Source organism: Phycodurus eques, chromosome 13, assembly GCF_024500275.1.
Source record: "Phycodurus eques isolate BA_2022a chromosome 13, UOR_Pequ_1.1, whole genome shotgun sequence".
NCBI lineage: Eukaryota > Metazoa > Chordata > Actinopteri > Syngnathiformes > Syngnathidae > Phycodurus > Phycodurus eques.
This window is the reverse complement of record NC_084537.1, coordinates 12251858-12277088: the sequence shown is the minus strand read 5'-3', so window position 1 is coordinate 12277088 and position 25231 is coordinate 12251858. Positions and strand designations below refer to the sequence as shown.

At 41.7% G+C, this 25231-nt stretch overlaps 2 protein-coding genes across 3 annotated transcripts in view; both read right to left on the bottom strand.

Annotated features, from left to right (window-relative positions):
• Positions 1–6238, bottom strand: part of pde4ca (phosphodiesterase 4C, cAMP-specific a) — a 65030-nt gene extending 58792 nt beyond the window's left edge. For both annotated transcript variants that reach the window (XM_061694130.1, XM_061694127.1), the window contains exon 1: positions 5838–6238. In XM_061694130.1, coding sequence (XP_061550114.1) covers positions 5838–6088 — 251 coding nt within the window. In that variant the 5' untranslated portion in view covers positions 6089–6238. The remainder of the gene's footprint in view (positions 1–5837) is intronic.
• Positions 6239–13652: 7414 nt separating this feature from the next.
• ifi30a (IFI30 lysosomal thiol reductase a) lies at positions 13653–23596 on the bottom strand. The gene is made up of 7 exons (XM_061694076.1): positions 23384–23596; positions 21307–21495; positions 17757–17831; positions 17551–17637; positions 17324–17476; positions 15090–15158; positions 13653–15000 (listed from the first exon to the last, which is right to left on the bottom strand). Exons 1-7 carry the CDS (start codon positions 23513–23515, stop codon positions 14947–14949), a joined length of 759 nt encoding a protein of 252 aa, XP_061550060.1. The 5' UTR covers positions 23516–23596; the 3' UTR covers positions 13653–14946.
• Between the last annotated feature and the right edge of the window lie 1635 nt (positions 23597–25231).

The following is a 25231-nucleotide window of genomic DNA, read 5'->3' as shown; positions in this document are numbered from 1 at the left end:
AGGAGTTTTGTCCCTTGACCTTGCTACACATTGTTACAGGCTGAGAGCAACAAAGATTTAGAACTCATCATGGAAACCCCTTACTACACAGGTGTCAAAAATCAAGGCTCAGGGGACAGATAAAGCCTGCTACATCATTTTATGTGGCCCACGAAAGCCATCATGCGCATCAACGTCCATTATTCTTGTTAAAATGTACCAAAAATTTAAATTGTCATATTTAACAAATAATAACATTGAGATAGTGCAAGCATTTTTTCTGACCAAACACCTCTTTACATTAACTGGAACAATAGTCGAACAAACTGTTATCATTGATCTCTGATTTCAAAAGTAGTTATCCATCAATTTGTTGTGTCTCGGTAATAATATGATTAGGTGATGAAACATTTTTATGGTTTACAATGTGTGCAAAAATGAGTGACACTCCTGCCTTACTACATTTAAACATGGGATATCAGAAAACCCGCTTTCAAATTCATAAACAGACAAAATGCAGTGACGAAATACAGTAGTAGCTGCGAAAAAAATTTGAAGTGCTATGTAATACTTTTTTCTTTCCTCAAAGATAAATGAAATATATAGTACAGTTTATTGGACTGTACAGACATTGTACTGTATGAGCAAAGACTACACTGGAAAAAAGAGAGATAGTTTTAAATTGACCATCAAGAGAAAGAAAATGGCTGTTAAAAAAAAAAAAAAAAAAAAAAAAGAAACTTTAATTAAAAAAAAAAAAGTCAGTTTGACAAGGTGTCTGTAGAGTGGAAAAGGGGTCTTAATCAACTTGAACATTGAGTGAAAATAAAGTGGCAGGTTTGTTTTAAAATTGTGCTCCCTGCGACATTCATTTTCCACTGGATCCTCGCTTTGTTTAATCTATCCTCCTTGCCAGCCATCCTGCAATAAATGTTCTTCCTTTCTGCGGCTGTGACATTAGGAGACACTACACATACCCTTGCAGATGACTACTTTGCAGAACCAGTCGATTTAAAGGCTACGGCCTGATGTAATTTTCCAGAGTGATCCTTGAAATCTTGTTCCACTAATCCTGTCTTTGTCATTTTCTGCGAACACTAAAAATCAAAGAAATAGTTTGGCTGCAGATACAATAAATGTCAAAAAAGGGATGGTCTTCCTATTCCACCGCAAGCGAATGATCTCGTAAACATAATTTGCGTGTTCTTGGAGACTCTGGTTTCTTTAGGAAAACACATTACACACATAAAATATAGAAGCATTTTACAACACCAGGTTTTCGCCACAGCTTTTATTTTCTTTTGTCACGTGGTTGTGCTGATGTTGGAGAAGAGTAGTTATTGACAAAGAGGGAGGAGGCGTTTATATTTCCTTAAAGCCTTCCTAAAGGCACCTTTACACACTCAGCAGAAGGACACGGCTTCCCTGAAGAGGAAGTGAATATCTGCTTGTATAATCGCCTATAGTTTCATGAAAACAGTATGTTTATTCATCGTTACAGAAGATCAAGAGGTTAGTTTCAATTAGGAACCAAATGATCACATGACTCTCGCATTAATAGTGTTGACTCAGTAAATGTTTAATCTGCATTCAAATCCTCAACATGGGCTCATAAAAGCTGAGTTAATGGGTACAAACACTTGGGAGTTTGCCAGCAGCCAACACAGCTGTGTTCTCAGAGTGTCCATACCAAATACCAAGATAATAAAAAACCTGTGGTGCGAAGTAATGACGTACAAATACTTTGTTACTGTACTTAAGTAGCTTTTTCAGTTCTGTACTTTGCTTGAGTTGATTTTTCTGACAAATGTTTACTTTTAATGCCTGAATTTGAACACACATTGGTACTAACTACTTGCCAAAATAGACTTGTTAGTTTTTCAATCGCCGTGGACGACGATACGACAAAAAAAAAAAAAAAAAAAGGTGTAAACAGAGAGTAGTCATGTCAACCACACTTGAGATCTTGATTGACTAAGATCTTTGGGTCTTATAAGATGGAAAAAAACGAACAGCAGTGACATGGAAGAACGGTGGAGGATTACGACAACGACAACAGATTCGAACAAGCAAAAGAATCCCCATCCAAGGCCTTATTACGGGAATTGTTTGTTGTCGTCGGCTGCATGAATGATCGGTGGCGGATGTGTTGTGTCCGCCTAAAAACCCACTAGCTTGTGGAATTCAAAACTTCTTCGTCCTATCTGAAAAAAACACATACAGATATGTATTTTTGTTGTTGTTATCATTACCTAATTTAGCTTTTTTTTATTTATTTATTTATTATTAGTCAGTTCACAACATCAACAAAGCTATGGCAACATGCCATTTTGTTAGCATAAAAGCCTGGCCAACACCAGTAAGAGCTCGGTTAAAAAAATAAAATAAAAAATAAAAATTTGTCGTGACAAGTTATCAAAACGGGTATTGTATGAAATAGAAAGTCCAAATTTATTTTCATTTTTTTTAGACTTAAGTACAGTGTGAAAGTGTTAGCCCCCTTGCTGATTTCTTTTTTTAGTCACACTTCCCATCAATGTTTCCCATCACACAAATTTAAATATTAGTCAAAGACCACAAGTAAACACAAAATGCAGTTTTTATTATTAAAGGAGAAAAAAAAATCCAAACTTACATGGCCCTGCGTGAAAAAGTGACTGCCCTCTAAACCTCATAACTGGTTGGGCCACCTTAGCAGCCACAACGGCAATCAAGCGTTGGCGATAATCTCTAACAACCCTGTGGAGGAATTTTGGCCCACTCATCTTTGCAGAATTGTTGTAATTCAGCCACATTGCAGGGTTTTGGAGCATGAACCGCCTTTTTAAGGTCATTCCACAGCATCTCAGTAGGATTCAGGTCAGGACTTGACTAGGCCACTCCAAAGTCTTCATTTTGTTTTTCTTCAGCCATTCAGAGGTGGACTTGCTGGTGTGTTTTGGATCATTGTCCTGCTGCAGAACCCATGTTCATTTCAGCTTTCACAAACAGAAGGCTGGACTTTCTCCTTCAGGATTTTTGGGTTGACAGCAGAATTCATGGTTCCATTTAATACAGTCTTCCAGGTCCTGAAGCATCAAAATAGACCAGACCATCACAGCATCACCACCGTATTTTACTGTTGGTATAATGTTCTTTTTCTGAAATGCAGTGTTACTTTTACACCAATGTAATGGGACACACACCTTCCAAAAACTTCAATTTTTGTCTCGTCAGACCACAGAGTATTTTCCCAAAAGTCTTTGGGATCATCAAGATGTCATCTGGCAAAATTGAGACGAGCCTTAATGTTCTTTTTGCTCACCAGTGGCTTTCATCATGGGAGTCGGCCATTTTTGCCCAGTCTCTTTCTTATGGTGGAGTCATGAACACTGACCTTAACTGAGGAAAGTGAGGCCTGCAGTTTATATGTTGTGAGGTCTTGTGTGACCTCTTGGATGAGTCGTCGCTGCGTTCTTGGGAAAACTTTGCAACACGGCCACCGCTGGGAAGGTTCACCACTGTTCTATGTTTTAGCCATTTTTCACATAATCACTGTGGTTCACTGGAGTCCCAAAGCTTTCGAAATGGCTTTATAACCTTTTCCACACTGATAGATCTCAGTTACTCTTATTTGTTCTTGAGGACCTTTTGGTCTACTTCACTTTGTCAGGCAGGTCTTCTTTAAGTGATTTCTTGATTGCGAACAGGTGTGGCAGTATCAGGCCTGGGTGTGTCTCGAGAAATTAAACTCTGGTATGATAGACCACAGTTATGTTTTAAGAGGGGGGGGGATCACTTTCACACAGGTAGGTTTGGATTTTCTCTTTCTCCCTTAGTAATAAATACTATTTAAAAACTGCATTTTATGTTTGTGTTGTCTTTGACTAATTTCAATTTGTTTGATGGCGAACTTAAGTGTGACAATTTGTTTGATGGGAAAAATGTGTGACTTTTTCACACCACTGTACATTTCAGAGTCTGTACTTTTTTTACTTGGAGTCAAATCCATACTTCTGTGTTTTGTCTTTTTTTTTTTTTTTTTTTTTTTTAACACAAGTACCTGCACTTCTACCCAAGTACAGAGAGTGAGTACTTTTCCCACCTCTGATGAAAACATAAGGAAATATCAGGCTGCATAGTGGTTTGTTTCCTCAACCACGTGGTTGCCGTGTCTGACGTATACAAAGTATGTGCTCGACAAAGTGGAACAACAAATACAGCTGATCCAGTGATAGCAGGGATGTCGTGTGTTTACAGAGGTGAGTCCAATTAGGCGGACAAAATTTTGGGGAAAAACATACCAGTAGGATGTTCAGGACTAAAACTGACAGCCAGAGGGAAAAAAACTAAGTCAAACGTCAAACAGGTCAGCCCAGATATGACAAAAATGTGCAAAAGCAGCATTACATATTATGATTATGCTAATTGGACCGCCCTGTGACGGTGAATTATGTCAAAGCTCAATAAATGTGTGAATTCCTTAACATGAGCTCTGCAGCACAGTACATGATAATCCAGTGGCCAAAAATAAATGAACAAGAGCAGCTGAGGAGAGAGACTCCCAGCCGTTACACCAGCACAATCTAGCCCTGCAACAACCAGAAGTAGGTAAATACACAGAACTGTGAGAAAACACTTGGGAAGTGTTAACTCAAGACACTCGATCAGAATTTTTGGGGGCGATTACAGAGTTTTAAAAAAAACGATAACCGATCACCGATCCGATCACAAGATGGAGTAATGTGTCGATTTAAATGACCCGTTCATTTACTGCATATACTTGTGTACTTAATTGCTCAAAAAATTATATTTACAATAAATAATGTATCTTTGTTCATCTATTTATGCCAGTGAGGCATAGTGACAGACAGAACAAATGAATGGTCTTCTATTAGATGGCCGGAAGTGTACAGTAATACAGTAATTAATGTGACATTTTTGTTTGTTGTTGGTGTGCCGTGAGGTTTTTCAATTGTAAAATATGTTCCTTGGCTCCATAAAGTTTGGAAATTACTGCTCTAGTCAGATCGTGTATTCTAATCAGTCAGGTCAAACCAACGTTACAACATGACAGAAATAAAGGGTGCTAATTTACTGTAATGAAATTACTTTATTGTAATTAAATTACTTCACCCACACTTTACATCCAACCATTAGTGTTAGCACTAGCTTGCTAGGCTACATAACGTTTTATTGCCTGCTTGCGAGCGGTATCGTATTAAAAGTATGTGAACATACCTCAAGAAAGTCTTACACGAACGTCCTCTCCTGTCCTAAGCACCGGTGACCACCAACACACGTTTCCCCCCTCCCCCATTTTGTCCTTATAATACAGTTGGCACGATCCACGCTTGTTGTCGTCGCCATGGTAACGAGTGTATATGGTCGCATTTGAGTTGACAAGATAAAGCCCAAAGATCGTAAAAAACGGGATGCGGTTGTATTTTTTTTTTTTTTTTTTTTTTTTTTACTAACTTTATTGGCCGTCAGATATTTACCGTGCTACATCAAAAGACGCGACAAGGCTAAAAATAAACTAGCTTTTGGATTCAAATATACTGCGCACGATGACGACGGAGTCAATGTCTTTTGTGGAGCCGATCAATGACGTCATTGATCGGATCGACGAATTATGACAAAGCCGATCAGCATAAAATGCTAATTATCGGCCGATACCGATCAGGCCGATAAAATTGTTGTAGTCTACTTGAGATATATACAACTATGGAGTTCTAGACCTGTAAGAGCAGAAACTGGCCAATGGTATGCTTTTAGATAAGTGCTTAATGATCACTGCTAAGTAATTTATTTGGATAAATACAAAAACCTTGACACTGGACACATGATACCTAACCTTTTCTCGTAGGGAACTCTACCTGGGCGTGTGTGCCAGGGTGAAGCGGCGCCTCTGGAGGTTGATGCTTCGGGCCATCATCTTTCTGAAGAGCAAGGGGGAATTTCGAGGAGATCCACGAGGGGAGTCCCTGGGGGAGTTCTTCGGGGATCCACCTGGCGATGTCCTCGGTATGAGCTGAATGATCGGCAATCTGTGCCTTCTTTCTCCCCGACGTTCGACCTGAACTTCAAGTTGCTCCTCTTCAGAGCTTTCATTGCAGAACTCACTCATGATGAGCAGAGTACGGTCAGCAATCAGTGATGACAGTGTGAGGCACTTTAAGGTCCTTGAATCTCACATCAATAAAATGTGTGGTGTCTTGACCACATGGCAGTTTTGATTCCTGTTAGAGCCAGTGCCTCTGGTGACTTAGAATGTTTTCAGAAGGAATCCAAAAAGTCTTCAGAAGGAGCACTGGTACATCAACGTAGAGTTTATGTACTCTTTGTGCCTCCCTCCTGCTCTGAGGCTTTGTTTACATTACTGCTAAGCCTTCCCCTCTCTCCAACTAAATATGGATGTCTGATTTACAGGGGCGAAGGATCATGACAGATCTCCAAGTTCCGTCCCTCAGCCTCGCACTTTCCTTCAATCCTAAAATAGAATATTGCTCTTCAATTTGAAAACTGTGCTACAGAATGACTTCCTCTTTAAACCTAAAGATGCAGCTGTTGCTTGGCTTGACTCTCAGGCTTGCTTCAGAGTCATGTCAACTGAATTTGTATACTCAGGGTTTTGTTCTCGAGGTGGTACAATTTATTTGGGAATTACCCATTTTCACAGAGACTGCCTCTATGCCTTTCACATGCTCTGGCATTACCAAGAGGAGTCACATGAAGCTCCTCTGACTAGAACAGCTAGAGAGCATGAGTTCTGTCACGATGGCGCTCTCTATCTGTGACCAGAGGCAACATCAGCTTCACCCGTCACCTGCCAATCCCACCCATTTGTTTATTACTGGGGAGCAAGAAAGGGAACCTCATGTGATTAAGGACTTGCAGCTAAATCTCATTTCTGTGTAGACAGTGAAATAACCTAAGGAGCTGAAGCATCTGACACAACTAACGATCAACAGCTGGGAGAGGGCTAAAACATTGAATTATGGTTTGAGGCTTTTATACTTTTTTTGCTCCTGCACAGTCACTATGCTGGTGTAAAGCTTTGTACGATTGAAGAAAGAGGCAGTCCCGGCCCAAGAAAACAAACTATCATCCGGAAGCTTCTCATATGTCTTCCATCATGAAACTCACCATTTTCAAATACCTAGGCACCCACTTAGGCAGTGTTTTCACAACCTTTATTGAGCCAAGGCACCTATTTTAAATTAGAAAAAAAATCTCGTCAGGCAACGGACCAAAAATGTCAAATGGATACACAGGTTAACTCCTTCACTCACCACAAATCACCACGACTTGACTTGAACGTCAACAGATTTTTTTTACATGGCGGTTGTCATCACTCCATGAACTGAAATTAACATCTTTTCTCACAATGGCAACACACAATCCTACTAACTATCACGAGACACTGTTCATACCATAAATCTACATACTCTGGTCAAGTGTCAGGTGCCTAAACTTGTCCTCCTTTCAACATGCTGACATTTCTCTCGCTCATGATGGACGTTGGCCGAGATTAACTGCCTAATCTTTATCATCTATACAAAAACTGTGCTGATCACAAATCCAAAGCGATGCAACACCACCATCTACAAGAAGATGTTAATCATTACAGCAGTTTACAAACATGAATCTACAGAAGAGGCGACAGGCAGCCTCTCCCACGCCTACCCGTTAAAAAAACAAATATATACTGTACATCGGTGGCAGTAAAGAGTTTCAGCTGACAACTATAAACGTCCACAGCAGAGAAGTTTCTTATGTACTGCACCTCTTACCATTTAGTGCAAGTGTATTTAATCGTTTCCCTGTCACAATCTGCTATATGCGGAACATCACGACCAAACCAGGAAAATGGGACAGATGACTTCTCGTGTTTGCTACGCTAACGACCATGACTACGGTTTGATTACATGATTGTTTGAAGCTGAACTTGTGAAAATTGTGTTTTCTTTATGGCTAGTGTCGTCTAACAAAAAAGTTAAATACATGCATATCATTTATTTATACAAATATGACACATCCAAACATGAACAAATCCTAAATATTGAATATTGTAATATTTGGTGGTGCTGTGATGACATCTTGTGTTTAAAAATAAAATTTAAAAAAAACCTGTCTGTTTAAAGTCGCAATGGTTGCTTTGTCACGGCCGCCTTCACCATTCACCCGAACCGGGAGGAAGTTCTTTGACCCGTTTTCCCAAATGCGGAAGTAGGTTGCGCATATATCCACGAGCACCATCTAACCGCAGGGAGAACATGGTGCACTACCATTTCTTTGTGAACTAAGGTCAATAGTTCTTATTGTCAGCAGTTTATGTGAACGTGTCACTTGACCTAAAACATCTGGAAGACCTAAAGGCATCATAGTAGCTGCCAAAATCCCCCAGAGGAGGATGCAGCATGTTACGACCATGGTGGGATTTTTATATTTAGATACAGCAACAACGCAACTGACCAAATATAGAGGTAGAGTCACATTCGTAACCTTGAAGTTGAATTTCTCCGAGTACTTCCATGCCTAAATATGTTGGCACCAGATGAGGGGCCCTTCACTTATATGCAAATATAATACATTCTCTGTTTTTTTTTACTGACACTCACCCATCAAGACATTGGGTTATATATTGAACAAAACAACAGTTAACTGGTTTCAGTAATTGACCATTCTGTCTAAGCCAGGGGTCACCGACATGGGGCCTGTTCTAAAAAATGGCTCACTAGTGATGGAACATTGCGATCTCATAGGAACGTTGTAGAAGTGATCGTTTGCAGAGATTTATAGGAATGGGACTATTACTGTTCATACGCCTGTTGTGCCCACTGGTGTCATATCCCTTTTGACTTAAGGTGTTGTGTACTGATATTTATCGGTTTTATACAGAGTTAAATCATTGTTGATTATTATTGTGAGAAATCATTAACATTACCAGTGTCTCCTAATCAATGAATATCAATTCTTAATTATTAATTTGTTATTTACTGTGGATCAAACTAGTAGCCATTCGCAATAATCAGTACACAAGAAGTAGGTCTCAGTTTCAAAAAGATACTTGGTGCAGAAAGTATTCAGACCCCCTTAAATGTGTTTGTTATATTGCAGCCATTTGCTAAAATAATTGAAGTTCTTTTTCCCCCTCATTAATGTACACAGAAGAAAATTGGAATTGTTGAAATTTTTGCAGATTTATTTATTAAAAACTGAAATATCACATAGCCATAAGTATTCAGACCCTTTGCTCAGTATTTAGTAGAAGCACCCTTTTGAGCTAATAGTCTTTTAGTCTTTTTGGGAATGATGAATAAAGTTTTTCAAACCTGGATTTGGGGATCCTCTGCCATTCCTCCTTGCAGATCGTCTCCAGTTCTGTCAGGTTGGATGGTGAACGTTGGTGGACAGCCATTTTCAGGTCTCTCCACAGATGCTCAATTGGGTTCAAGTCAGGGCTCTGGCTCTGGCATTCAGGAACAGTCACAGAGTTGTTCTGAAGCCACTCCTTTGTTATTTTAGCTGTGTGCTTAGGGTCATTGTCTTGTTGGAAGGTGACCTTCGGCCCAATCTGCCACCACGCTTCACTGTTGGGACTGTATTGGACAGGTGATGACCAGTGCCTGGTTTTCTCCACACATACCACTTAGAATTAAGGCCAAAAAGTTCTATCTTGGTCTCATCATACCAGACAAGCTTATTTCTCACCATCTTGGAGTCCTACAGGTGTTTTATAGCAAACTCCATGTGAGCTTTCATGTGTCTTGCACTGAGGAGAGGCTTCCGTCGGGCCACTCTGCCATAAAGCCCCGACTGCTGGAGGGCTGCAGTGGTGGTTGACTTTCTAGAACTTTCTCCCATCTCCCGACTGCATCTCTGAAGCTGAGCCGCAGGGATCTGTGGGTTCGTCTTTACCTCTCTCACCAAGGCTCTTCTCCCCCGATTGCTCAGTTTGGCCGGACGGCCAGCTCTAGGAAGGGTTCTGATCGACCCAAAGGTCTTCCATTTCAGGATTACGGAGGCCACTGTGATCTTAGGAACCTTAAATGCAGCAGAATATTTTTTTGTAACCTTGGCCAGATCTGTGCCTTGCCAGAATTCTGTCTCTGAGCTCTTCAGGCAGTTCTTTTGACCTCATGATTCTCATTTACTCTGACATGCACTGTGAGCTGTGAGGTCTTATATAGACAGGTGTGCGGCTTTCCTAATCAAGTCCAATCAGTGTAATCAAACACAGCTGGACTCCAGTGAAGTTGTAGAACCATCTCAACGATGATCAGAAGAAATGGACAGCACCAGAGTTAAATATGAGTGTCACAGCAGGGGTCTGAATACTTATGCTGTGTGATATTTCAGTTTTTCTTTTCGAATAAATTTGCAAAAATTTCAACAATTCCGTTTTTTTTCTGTCAATATGGGGTGCTGTGTGTACATTCATGGAAAAAAAATGAACTTAAATGATTTTAAAAAATGGCTGCAATATAAATAGTGAAAAACTATATCTGAATACTTTAATAAACATAACCCTGTCCCAGCTTTTTTTGGAATGTGTTGCAGCCATAAAATTCCAAATTAATGATTATTTGGTAAAAACAATTAAGTTTATCAGTTTGAACATTAAATATCTTGTCTTTGTAGTGTATTCAATTAAATATAGGTTGAACATGATTTTCAAATCATGTATTCTGTTTTTATTTATGTTTAACACAACGTCCCAATTTCATTGGAATTGGGATTGTAATTTGTTGCTGGTGACTTGAAGAAACAGCTACCTGAACGCATTTCACCAAATATGTAGATCGCTCATTTTCCGTGTACTGGAAAATAACTGGGTTATTGTTTTATCATACAATCCACAGTAAAGATGCAGAAACAAAACAAAAAATGCAAAGAAATGCACGGCTTTACTGTCGCCACACTATTTTTGTTATTTTCCGGAGTAAAAAGTGGATTTGATTGTTGCTTTTTATTTACACATTAAGAATAGAGTTTCACTGGCGTGTTAAGCGCGCAATGCATTGTGGGTTAATGATTTCTACCGACGTGCGCCGTCAAAAACCTTCATGAAGGTAAGGACTGACTCATCGAAGGACTTACAAAACTTCGCTTAAACATTTACAATGAAAAGTGAGAGCTTTCAACTTCGTCTGGAGTTGGTTTAACCGGCTGCACCACTGACGTTCAGGTAAGTAAGTCCTTCTCCCTCCCGTCAACCAACCACAGCTTTCCTAGTTAAACAGCTACGTAAACTTGTCACTGGGAACAAAAAAGTTCTCTCGTTTTTCGGCTGGCGACAAGTTCAGGGTGTAGCCCACCTCTCGCCCAAACTCAGCTGGGATAGGCTCCAGCTCGCCCGCGACCCTAGTGAGGATAAGAGAGAAGGAACAGGGAAGTTCATAACTTTTATGGACAGAATTTCTAGGCGCAGCCGAGGCGTAGAGGGGGTCCTGTTTGGTGGCCTCAGTGTTGCATCTCTGCTTTTTGCAGATGATGTGGTTCTGTTAGCTTCATCAAGCCATGACCTCCAACTCTCACTGGAGCAGTCTGCAGCCGAGTGTGAAGTGGCTGGGATGAGAATCAGCACCTCCAAATCTGAGACCATGGTCCTCAGTCGGAAAAAGGGTGGCGTGCCCTCTCCAGGTCGGGGATGAGATCCTGCCCCAAGTGGAGGAGTTCAAGTATCTTGGGGTCTTGTTCACGAGTGAGGGAAGAATGGAACGGGAGATCGACAGGCGGATCGGTGCAGCGTCTGCAGTGATGCGGACCTTGTATCGATCCATTGTGGTAGAGAAGGAGCTAAGCCGAAAGGCGAAGCTCTCTATTTACCTGTCGATCTACGTTCCTACCCTCACCTATGGTCACGAGCTGTGGGTCGTGACCAAAAGAACAAGATCCCGGATACAAGCGGCTGAAATGAGTGTCCTCCGCAGGGTGTCCGGGCTCTCCCTTAGAGGTAGGGTGAGAAGCTCGGTCATCCGAGAGGATCTCAGAGTAGAGCCGCTGCTCCTCCGCATCGAGAGGAGCCAGATGAGGTGGCTGGGGCATCTGATTCAGATGCCTCCCTGGTGAGGTGTTCCGGGCACGTCCCATTGGGAGGAGACCCCGGGGACGACCCAGGACACGCTGGAGAGACTACATCCTTCGGCTGGCCTGGGAACGTCTCGGGATCCCCCGGAAGAGCTGGATGAAGTGGCTGGGGAGAGGGAAGTCTCGGCGTCCCTGCTAAAGCTACTGCCCCCGCGACCAGACCTCGGATAAGCGGTAGAAAATGGATGGATGGAACAGGGAAGTACTTTGATGGACAGATAATAATGCTTAATTTGACTATTTTCCATGGCCAGGACACTTTCACAAAGTTTTTTTTAAGAATTTGTAAATGAAGAATTTTGACTCAACTCTTGTATTGGAACCCATTCGCTCATTCACTGTCAGCCTATTTCAATTCTTTCAAATGAGCGTGACATTACAGTATTTTATATTCATAAGGAACAAGTGAGAATTAAAGAAAATTCTCTGGACAATCTCTTTCACATTCACAAAAATGGTTAACTGAGACGGTGTCCATGACGCAGATGGAGCGTAATATCTGAAAATAATGCAAGCCTTCAAGAGCTGCCCATATCTTTAGGGATTTGATCTAATTTTAGGTGATGACATCTAACATTAAAGTTGTTTCTCACGGTGGATTTGGCTTAGGGCATTGTGTCTTTTGCGTCAGTATTTTTTAAAAAAGCAACAACACAGAAACACATCCTCATTTTCGCTTGCATCTTGTGACCTCATCACTCCATTTGCTAGCAGCACAATCACCCACAAGTTACACCACATGACGTAATTTGCCATCATATATCTATATACATCTATATATATATAGATAGATATATCTATATCTAACTATATATATATATATATATATCTTAGTGTATGAGTAATAGCTTTTCTCCTGTCACTGATTTCGCTTTAATGAACTTGACAACCACTGCAATGTTCCAAGGATCTTATTCACAACAAAAATGGCACACAGAAATGCAGTACATAGTACATGATCTAGAAAATGATACAAAAGCTACACGAAAGAATTACCTCTTTAACACAATTTTCCATGTAGTATTTAGTTTCATTTGTTTGCCTTACCTCTGTGACAAAACATTTTGAGGAGTTTGTTCTCTTCATTCTGTATCGGGGGTAGCAAGACAACGGGGATTGTGATGAAAACAGGAGTTAATCCATTTAAAATATGATGATGAATTCCTTGGCTGCCAGGTGTTCCAGCAACTGTTTCTTTACCTCCTTACAATCTTCCACTATAAAATGTCCAGCGTCACAAGATTTTACTTTTCTTCTCTCGCCTGTTTGAGGCAAATTAGGAAAAGATTAATCTGTCTAGAAAAAGTAAAATGGCAAAAAGCCATCTGTAAAGCACAGCTGAAGGCCGGTGAACAAGTTGTGTGCATGACAGTGTAGTGCCACGAACTACTTATCTGACTGGGCAATCAAGGGACGTCATGTATCCAGAACTTCTAGTTGGGGCAGAATGTTCTGCCTAAAATCTTCCATGAAATATGTACAGAAAAACAAAGCTTCATATGGAATTGTTATTCCCATAAAATCTCAGAATGCTTTTAGTAATATGCTCTGCAAAAGTACTAAAATCACCAAGAATCCAAGAATTTGTGTTATTGTGTTTCTGCAGTATATGCTGGTACCCATTAGTAAATATTCCATAACTACACCCTCAGGTTAGAGGGTAAACGTCGGCTGGCTCTTATCAGGGGCTGAATATGCATCAATGAGTTATGATGTGCCTGCGTATGTTTTCTCCGGGTGCTCCGGTTTCCTCCCACATCCCAAAAACATGCATGGTAGGTTGATTGAAGTCTCTAAATTGCCCGTAGGTGTGAATGCGAGGGCAAATGGTTGTTTGTTTCTGTGCGCCCTGCGATTGGCTGGCGACCAGTTCAGGGTGTTCCCCACCTCTCGCTAGCTGGGATAGGCTCCAGCATGCCCGCGACCCTAGCGAGGATAAGCGGTTCAAAAATGGATGGAGTTATGGCGCCATCTAAAGTTCAAAGAGGTATACTAAAAGACAATGCCACAAACTCAAAGGTCATTTATCAAGTGCAAAACGTTACAGGCAAGCCTAGAAGGACATTTTTTAATACAGCTAACTGTATTTAAATCATAAGATTTCAATGAAGTGATCTGAAATCCTGCATAGAAAAGCATTTGATGAATTCCCACAGTGTTACTGAAACGGCCTTTTTGTTCGATATCCTACTAGTGTGCTGAATTATGAATGAAAAACTAGTGCTCAATGAATAAATGCTCAAATGTCTTTAAGGTCCGTCTACTTGTATGCTCATGGACCTAGTAGGACAACTTTGGCACACTGGTAGGAAAACTACATGCACTAGTGAGGCAAAACTGTGCAGTAATTGACATCCCCGCACAGGTAGCTAGCTCTTCTAGTGAAGTGCTAGATGTTAACTAGTAGAATTTTATAATGTCACAAGTACTACTAGTAATGAGCAGATTTCAACTAGTGCAGAGTTTTGCCTCCCGAGTAACATTTAGTTGTCCTAGTATGCCAAAGTTGTCCTACTAGTGAGGGAAAAGTGTGTACTTGTACATAGACTTGTTGGATGTCAAGGATATTGAATAAATGCTCACAAGCTTGCCATAAAGTCACTTGAACATTTATTCGCAAGACAGGTTTTCATGGATGGATTGTCAGGGCAGAGGAGAAGTGCTCACTAACACAAATTTAGATTTATGAACAATATTTGAGAGAACTAGGCCGTTTGGGGAAACAGAAAGTCTTATTTCTTTGCGTTCAGCTCGTGAAAACTGCGAGCAAAAAAACAAGTCTGTATTTTATTTTTGTTCAGTGAAGTAGTACATGAACCTTAAGCTGGATATCATGGATATTGGCTAAATCCTCAAACAGCTCGCATTGTGGCCACTCATTGTGAAGCTATGTTAGATCTCTCTGTGTCTCTGGCCGCCACCTCCACAGACCACAGGTTTGATGCCCTGCAAACACACAGTCAAGAGGTCGAAGGGCAAAATTCTGAGTCAAGAAATTTCAATGCCACGGATACAAAGAGGCAAAAAGTCTTAACCTTGTATATGCTGCAGACCAGAGGAAAGAGAGAAGTTGTGGCTTTCTTCTGCAGGTCATCTGTGTGCTCCTGTAAGTTTAGGTTTTGAAAAATTAAAAAGGGTTTCAACAGCTGACAGAAAGAGACTCCCTTTGAGAATCACAACTTGTATACGCTCATAAAAATTAAGCCTCTCACAAAACATTTTTAAAATGGTAAATTTTAACGCCTCGAAGACGAACGAGCCGAGTCTGGAGTTCATTTTGGAACGAATGCTTTTGTGTGAGTTACGTTCCAGACAGTAGTGTATATCCAGAACAGGTACAGTAATCGAATAAACATAGCAAAACACAAAAAAGACGAACAGTAGCAGTGTACAACTGTATACATAACTACTGTAACACTACATAGTGCTCTGGTTCTAGTTGCAGCAGAGATGGGTAGCAAATAAATTGTACGCAAGAGTACTGTTACTTTAGAATAATATCCCATCGGGAAAAAGCAGTCATTCAAATGACTTGAGTAACACTATAACAGTAGAAAAAAAACTAAGTAATGAGTAACTTCTGATTTAATATTTTTAATCAGTGTATGAATGTCAATTAGACAAAAATATAAAACTGGAACGTGCTCCATCAGATACTCCCCGAGAACATCACTAACTTAAACAAGAATGAATTAAATCTTTATAACATTACAGCAAATTCAACCACCAAAATATGGTCTTAAATTAACGTCCTTTGTTTTTTTTTTTGTTTTGCTTTGTTTGATATTATATAGAAAACCACCATGTTCAAACCGCAGTTTTTGTAACCTGAAATTAGGGTTTTGGAATCTCTGGCACGAGGCCAATCCGATACATCTCTAGATACACAGGTTACGATTCGATTCAAAAACGATATCTTTAAGTGTGGAGCGATATACGGTTCGGTATGGGAGATACGATTCCGTGCGGAAACAATGCAATAGTTAACTTTTGTTGATGTAGACTTTCAATCATAAAGAACCTTGAGTTGGCTCGACTTAACCCAGTTCTATAAAATGACATTTGTCGAACCCTTTTTTCCCCAAACATAAAAGACCACTTGTCTCTGAGATTTGTTGCTTTATGGCACTGTAAAAAAAAATAATTAAATAGACCACAACACTTCATTTTGTAGAGAAAATCTGCACAAAACAAACAATAATTAAGAGCTAAGGGGGGGGGGGTCTAGCAGCACACCGTGTCATTCATGCAAGGAGTGCCACTGCACAAACAATGCATTTTCTTTTGTTAAACAATCACACTGATTGACTTTTTGAACTAAGTCGTGATGACTAGCTTAGCTGGACTGGCGACTGGCTTCGGGACATAGCTGGCTATGTGTCCTCTTGGTCGCAAAGTACCAACACTAAATGTATAAGTGGACTGAATGGGCTCGAGAATAAGCATTTGTTTATTAGGTATATACAGTAGCCCATGGGAATTGACGAGATGTATCCACCTTTGCCATATTGTCTGCATGTTTACAATCTGCGACGCACATTTCGCCGCCAGCCCCGGTGTCTAAGGCGGACTTGAGATAAGGTACGTAACGTTACGTTGCATTCAATATTTACAACTACCGAGGGAAATGTAGCATCTGTGAACGTTACTTTGCTATCTCTGTGAAAACAAAAGTAGCTTAACTATTGAAAAGCTTTTTTGATGTTGAAAGAATGACGCTACAAAAAAATGCAGTTAAACTAGTAGTGCTGGTAGTGCCCACCACAACTGCTGGTTTTGGTTGTAAGCGTAACGTTATGTCCACGGCACACAGCGCGAGAGCTCTCGCACTTGTTTTAAGAGATGAAAACTGTAAAGCCTGAGGCAATCGATTCATAGCCTCGGGATATCCAGTCCACAAGCCCTACAACCAACCTAAGGATTCCTGCCGGATTTTGTATCGATTATGGAGTCTACCGATACAGTCGTAACCTTTACGAACAGATATCCGGTTACATTGGTTTATCGTTCCCTACACTACCTGAAATGTGTGCATTTTTAGGCAGACACAGATCATAGCGAATTACGTAGCTGTTCATTTTTGTAGAATTTAAGGTAAACTGATTGAATTTAAGGCCAGGCTTGTTCTACCTACTCTAAACTACTCCGACAACTGCAATTCATCCAAAACGTTATTTAAGTCAATGTAACAGGAGTAACTGCAGCCCGTTACCACCCACCTCTGATATAGAATGTATGTTATGTGGACTGGGATAGTAGCCAAGCTCACCCCATTAATGGTCACCCAGGGTACAGACTGGTGTGGAGGATCCAGAGCTTCGGTCCTCAAGGCGTTCTGATGCAACAGCTGGTTTCCCACATCTCCAGTCACGCAGCTCATGAGGCGCTGCCAGCTCAAATCAGGACTGTACAGATGAACACACTGAGCACAGGGAAAACAAATCAAAACAGAGGTGAGAAAGGACGGAAAGCTATAACAAATCAACAGTTTCTTACAATCTTGGCAGCTGCAATGACATCAGTGGAGGCCTCCATACAGAAGATGATGAGGAACGCATTGTCACTCATGTTCAGTAGACATGTCTGACAAGACAGAAAATACACTTAACATGGGAGAGTGTCACTATTGCGACAACACGTTAACTGGCATTCTAAATGATCAAATCTGAGTGACAGAGCAGTATATTGATATGAAACTTTACCTGAATCATGTTGCCAAGGCACTCCTGTTCTCCATGCTGACACTTAAATACATACTTGCTCCCACTGGGTGTCTCCTGGTAGTCAAAAACATTTAGTCTTACAGAGAATCTTAAAAGTACAGATCCACCCCCGTTACGGCATTCATTTCACCCATCCATTAATTTTTCTACTTGCACTCGTTAGGGGCACGTGTGAGTTGGGGCCAGGGTACACCCTGGACTGGTCGCCATCCAATCGGGTGTTTTATATCTTTTAAGATTATAATGTAAGCGCGTCATGGAACGGACTGTGATAGACCTTTGAGGTGCCACTGTATATGAGATTAAGCTGCTGTGAAATAGGTTGCCTACAAGTCAGGGCTGAGTCTAAGATCAGAGGCTTAGGGGTGATGAGCTCCCAGCCAGACAAGATCAATTTCACTTATATTTACATTTTTACAAATTTTATGAAAGCGAATCATACAACTTTTTAGAAAAGTCTGACTAAATAATCAAACCTGATTCAGGTTATTTAAAAATGTTCAGCCAGAGCAAAAGAGGAATGGATGGGATTTATAAAAGAAACATTGCAACCCTACTAATTTGTGGAGGAAGAAACACTATATTGGCAAAAGGTGAACTCGCTCACCCATCCAAACAATCGAAATCAGGTGTTGCAATCACTTCCATGGCCACAGGTGTATAGGATCGAGGACCTAGGCAAGCAGACTGTTTTTCGAAACATTTGTAAAAGAATGGGTTGCTGTCAGGAGCTCAGTGAATTCCAGCGTGGAACTGTGAAAGAATGCCATCTGTGCAACAATAGTTGCTAATAATTGTTAATAGTCCAATAGTGAAATTTCCTCGCTGATAAATATTCCATAGTCGACCGTAAACTGTATTATAAGAACTTGGATGCATTTGGGACAGACAGCAACTCAGCCACCAAGCGACAGGACACGTAAACTGACAGAGCGGGGGTCAGCGGATGCTGAGGCACAAAATGCGGAGGTCATCAACTTTCTGCCGAGCCAATTGTTAGAGACCTCCAAACTTCCTGTGGCCTTCAGATTAGCTCAAGAACACTGCGCAGTGAGCTTCATGGAATGGATTTCCATGGCTGAGTAGCTACATCCAAGCGCCACCAAGTGCAGTGCAAAGCAAAGCAATGGTGCTTTACACCATTGCGGATGCAATGGTGTAAAGCACGCCGTCACTGGACTCGAGAGCAGTGGAGACACATTCTCTGGAGTGACAAATCACACTTCTCCGTCTAGCAATCTGATGGATGAGTCTGGGTTTGGCAGGTGCCAGGAGAACGCTAGTTGTCCGACTGCATTGTGGCAAATGTAAAGTTTTGGGGGGGGGGGAGATTATAATGTGAGGTTGTTTTTTCAGGAGCTGAGCTTGGCCTCTTAGTTCCAGTGAGAGGAACTCTGAATGAGTCAGCATACCAAGAGATTTTGGACAACTCCATGCTCCCAACTTTGTGGGAACAGTTTGGAGCTGGCCCCTTCCTCTTCCAACATGACTGTGCACCAAGCAAGGTCCATAAAGACATGGAAGACAGAGTCTGGTGTGGATGAACATGACTGGCCTGTTCTAGTCCTGACCTCAACCCGAGAGAACACCTTTGGGATTAATTAGAGCAGAGACTGAGAGCCAGGCCTTCTCGTCTAACATCAGTGTGTGATCTCACAAATGCGCTTCTGGACGAGTTGTCAAAAACTCCCTACACGCGATCCTAAACCTTGTGGACAGCCTTCTTAGAAGAGTTGAACCTGTTATAGCTACAAAGGGTAGACCTATGTCATATTTAACCCTACGGATTGGGAATGGGATTTTACTTAAATTCATGTGAGACTAAAGGCAGGTGAGCAAATACTTTTGGCAGTTTTGTGTAACGCAATTTGATACAGTAACACTTCTACATACACATGCACAGTATCCATTTTTTTCTGGAGTAAACCAACCCTCTTGTAGTGAGTACTGAAAATACCCAAAATTGACCTCTGAGTTTTGTGGGATTTTTATATGAAATGCAATTCACAACATGTAAAATTAACATTAACAGTAATTGACTTTTGTGAATACTTCAAATACCAACCATAAATATATGGAATCCTCTCTTTGCCCCTCCCTCTCTCTGTCCTAATAGGAGTTATGTTCATGGGCATCCATTCAGCTAGCTTGTCAGTAGCACCTTGGCTTTAATATTAACATGCACATGACAACAGCCAGCTTCTCTCGTTCCAATTCAAATAGAGGACAGTGGGGCCGTCTCTTACCAGCTGACATTTTCTAGCCAGACAAAACCATCAGTTAACTCCTACCTAACCACAAACAGTTACCCAAGATTAAATGTAGCAAAAATGAGCACTGGTAATGATAGTAGTGTGTTGGTATTAGGGCAGGGCGATGGGACCTAAAATCCATATCACGGTATAAATTGAATTCCCTTCACAGTACCGGTATATATTGCGACATAAAAAGTGTAAATATTATAATGGACGTCTTTTTGAATGGGTTATATCGATCTTAAGCAAAGGCAAACTGATATGCACACGCGCGCACACACACACACACACACACACACACGCGCACACAAACACAAACGGTGGGGCAAAAAAAGTATTTAGTCAGCCACCAATTGTGCAAGTTCTCCCACTTAAAAAGGTAAAAGGACAGGTAAAAGGCAGGTCATTCACTAGGTCCTCCGCAGTGTGGTTCTGGGATTTTTGCTCACCGTTCTTGGGACCATTTTGACCCCAAGGGGTGAGACCTTGTGTGGAGCCCCAGATTGAGGGAGATTATCAGTGTTCTTTAGGTCTTCCATTTTCTAATAATTGCTCCCACAGTTGATTTCTTCACACTAAGCTGCTTACCTATTGCAGATTCAGTCTTCCCAGCCTGGTGCAGGTCTACAATTTTGTTTCATGTGTCCTTTGACAGCTCTTTGGTCTTGGCCATAGTGGAGTTTGGAGTGTGACTGTTTGAGATTGTAGAAAGGTGTCTTTTATAATGAGAATGAGTTCAAAAAGGTCATTAATACAGGTAACAAGTGGAAGACAGAGGAGCATCTTAAAGAAAAAGTTACAGATCTGTGAGAGCCACAAATCATGCTTGTTTGTCAGTGACCAAATACTTATTTTCCACCATAATTTGCTAATAAATTCTTAAAAAAGGATTTTTCTCCCTTATTTTGTCTCTCATAGATGAGGTATACCTATGATGAAAATTATAGGCCTCTCATCATTTTAAGTGGGAGAACTTGCACAATTGGTGGCTGACTAAATACTTATTTGCCCCACTGTATATTGAGAGGTGGGAGGGATTGAATGGAACAAACCACTTTTGAGGCAAGGCGGGGTATGTATTCTTGTTAAAATGTTACCTTTCAACCAAGTACTGTCTGGTTATGTACTTTTCTAGCTTATTTAAAACGGACAAATCTCAAATTCAATTTAGGGGTGCTTGAGCACCCCCAAAAATGCCTATGTCGTAATCGTCCTCCCATGACAACATTATAGTGAAAACTAAAACCAGTATACCAGATAATAGCCCAGTGTACCTGTGCATTGCCAAAGGCAACCAGTTGGACAGACAGGATGTCCCGCAGCAGCACCCATGTGGGGTACAGCACCTGCGTGAGATACATTATGCAGTCGGGACACAGACTCTCATAGTAGACAGCCAACTGGACAGCTTCTGCTGCCTGATGTGATCTGGTCAAGTTGGCATGGAGACACCGTTGCAACACCTGCACACAAAAAGATAAAGGGTTCCATGATGTTGGAGTCCACTCAAAGATGTATGTTTGACTACAAATGTACATTTTGGTGTATTAGATAGATAGAGGGCACGGTGGACGACTGGTTAGCGCGTCTGGTTAGTGCGTCAGCCTCACAGTTCTGAGGACCGGGGTTCAATCCCCGGCCTTTGCATCTTCTCCCCATGCCTGCGTGGGTTTTCTCTGGGCACTCCGGTTTTCTCCCACATCCCAAAAACATGCATGAATTGGAGACTCTAAATTGCTCGTAGGTGTGAATGTGAGTGTGAATGGTTGTTCGTTTGTATGTGCCCTGCGATTGGCTGGCAACCAGTTCAGGGTGTACCCCGCCTCCTGCCCGATGATAGCTGGGATAGGCTCCAACACGCCCGTGACCCTCGTGAGGATAAGCGGCTCAGAAAATGGATGGATGGATAGATAGTGGATATAAAAAGCCGCTCACCCCTGTTCAAAAGCCAGGTTTTTGTGATATAGGGAAAAAAATAGACCAAAATAAATAATTTAAATAGTTTTTCCACCATTAACTCATTCACTGCCAATGCCGCCCAAAGCAGTCATTCGGAATCGAGCTATTCCCTGCCAATGCAGTCTAAAGACGTCAATGGCGTTTTTTAATGGGAATGGGTGCGGGAGGGTCTTGTGGAGTTTGTGTGTGATCGTCAAGCCTCTGGAAAACTGCAATGAGGAATGGCACCCTGTCGAGGGCAACAATGCCTTGAGGTGAACATCCCTTCCTCAGAGAAAGGAGGAGGACGAGGCAGGGAAAAGGAGAAGAATGCAAGCATAATGACGGAAAAGAGGGAAGACAAAATGGAACTACGGTACTAGAAATTTATTGCGCCAAGGCAAGAAAAATATTCCTGCGACTGACAGGAATGACACCTTAGATCATCCGGGGGAAATAAAGGATGACGCTCTGAGTCGATCCCTTTTTAGCAAAGCTATCGCCGAAAATGCCAGGCAATTGTCAGCTGATCGTCTGCCGACCAGGATTTGAGTCAATGGGATCCGGAATCATCAGATGAGTGAACTCCCATTGGATCGCCTGGAAGCAGCCAAGCTTCATCCAGAGATCCTCTGGATGATAATTGAGACGAAGATAACTCGTTTACAGCCAGCGTTAGCTACATTTAGCGATCAAACACTCTCCTTCAATCATTGTTACATAAACATAATTTAGCCCCACACTAGTTCACATTACAATGTAACATCTGTTGCCAGTACTGATTTCAATTTTCCATTTCCAGCTCATCCATCTTGCAGTAATGAGGGTTCCCTTTTCAGGAAACGACTGGCAAGCGAATGAGTTAACGTGACCTATAGCCTGTACAACTCAGTCCTGGAACCATACTGACAAACCTTTTGAATTATGGCGGGGGGGGAAACAAGTTTAACCTTGGGGTACAAACCTTTGCCAAAATCCACTCCCGGGCGGAGGTGGGCAATGTGTTACGGTGCAATGAAACCAAGGTTGAACTTTTGCACCTTTCAGACAGTCGGTAGCCTACTGTTGTACTTTTAAGTCCATAAATCAGTAGCCTACTACTTATACTGACCACGGTTTCCTTATTTCACACAATTATCTGTACTTCTATGTAAATACAGAGTGTGACTACTTCTGCCACCTCTGAATGTGACTGGTTAGGGTTTAGGGTGAAGATAAGGTATTTATTATATGGCGTCATCACGTGCTGAGATTTGCGGTAGAAACTTGCTTAAAAAGAGCGTGAAATAATGTTTCAATATCTTTATACAAAATACAAACGTTTCAGACGATGTTTTAATTTCTTGCTCACATCTTGAGAAATCCGTTATAAATAATATAAGGTTAAAAAAAAGAGCTCATTAATGATCTCACCCCGCACTGGGCAGCTGATTTTGGAGACGAGCACCACTGTGACGGAGGGTGAGGACATGACGAAGACAGAGCGTTACATCTGGATTTAAAGTATATGATAAATGTCAATGTAAGCAGAAAAGCCACCTTCATCTTCCAACACTACACTCCCCACTAAGTCAAGTTTACTGAAAGCACGTCGTGACAACTTCTGCAAGAGCTCGGCGAGCGTTTCCTTGTTTTTGGCCCTGCCATCTTTGATTGGCTCGCCGTGTGATTACATAAACGACGTCACCTGTAGCCAAGTAAATTACAAACACGGGGTGGGAAATACATATACAGTGTTCTCTCGCCGCTGCACGTTTTGCGGCTTCAGTGCTTCGCGGGTTTTTCATTTAAAAAATAAAAATAAAAAATACAGCCACGTCGGCAGCCATATTGCGGAAAGACGCGTTGTTTCATGTTGATGTGCGCGAGAGAAGGTTTCCCTGCATGCCAAACAAAGAGATGAGTTGACTCAGAAGCTTTGTACATGCCTGTACTGTATGGCCACTCATACAAGGCGCGTGATTGGTTCCCGGCGCGACATCGACCAATGAGAGCACGAGTGGATTTATCCCGTGAACCGATTGGCTGCGCATCATCGCAGCCTCACCCAGCATCTTCCCTTGTTGTGTTTTACCAGTCTCGTCCACGCTGTTGTGTTAAGAAGATAAGAAGATGATGACCATCAGCTAAAAAGTGAAACTTTTAGATTTGATCAAAGGGGGCAGAAGTTATGCATCTGTGGCACGCCATTATGGCGTGAATGAATCTACAGTGCGGTACATCAAGGAAGAGGAAGCAAACATCCGCAAAACTGCTTCAATAAGGAAGCCAAACGTGTGGTAACTCCGCGTAATAAGAGACGGGGTTATGTCCTTGTACGGGGGAACTTTGAAGCAAAAGAAAAAACAAAGACAGCAACTACCCATCACCATGTTTTCCTCCCAGGTAAAACCCCAGCTACACCATCAGCGCCTCCAGCAGAAGAGTCTCCAAGTGAACGAGTCAAGGGAGAGCCTCTTCTCCGCCACCAACGCAAGCCTCTTCGCCTCTCTCAGAAGGCAATGTTGATGTATGTTAATTACTGTAAAAGGTTTTATAAATAAAGATTTAAGTAAATATGTGTACTGTTGTAATCTTTGTCTCAAATATGTAAAGTATAAATACTGTTTACATATTTTAAACATTCTGGTACCCACATACACATCGACGAAAATCCCCGGGGGAGGGGGGGGGGGGGGCAAATCCTACTTTGCGGTTTTTCACCTTTCGCGGGGGGTTCTGGTGTCCCCATTAACTGTGAAAAACAAGGGAACACTGTGTGTGTATATATATATATATACACACACATATATATATATATATATATATATACAAATAGCTAATTTGTGGCCACAAAATATTAAATTGTGGCCGTAAATTGGTATTTTGTGGGCACAACGTACAGTATCTATATTGTATAGTGTATTTGATCCCCCCCATGTCATGTCTGGGGCTCCACGGGAACATCATATCTGTTTTTCTTATTTGTATTATGCAGCCATAATTATACGAGATTACATATCCATCCATTCATCCATTTCCTTCCCCTTATCCGAGGTCGGGGCATGGGGCCAGTAGCTTTAGCATGGAAGCCCAGACTTCCCGCTCCCCGGCCACTTCCTCCAGCTCTTCCGAGGGAATCCCGAGCGTTCCCAGGCAAGCCGAGAGACGTAGGCCCTCCAGCGTGTCCTGAGTCGTCCCCGGGGTCTCCTCCCGGTGGGACGTGCCCGGAACACCTCACCAGGCAGGCATCCAAGAGGCATCCGAACCAGATACCACAGC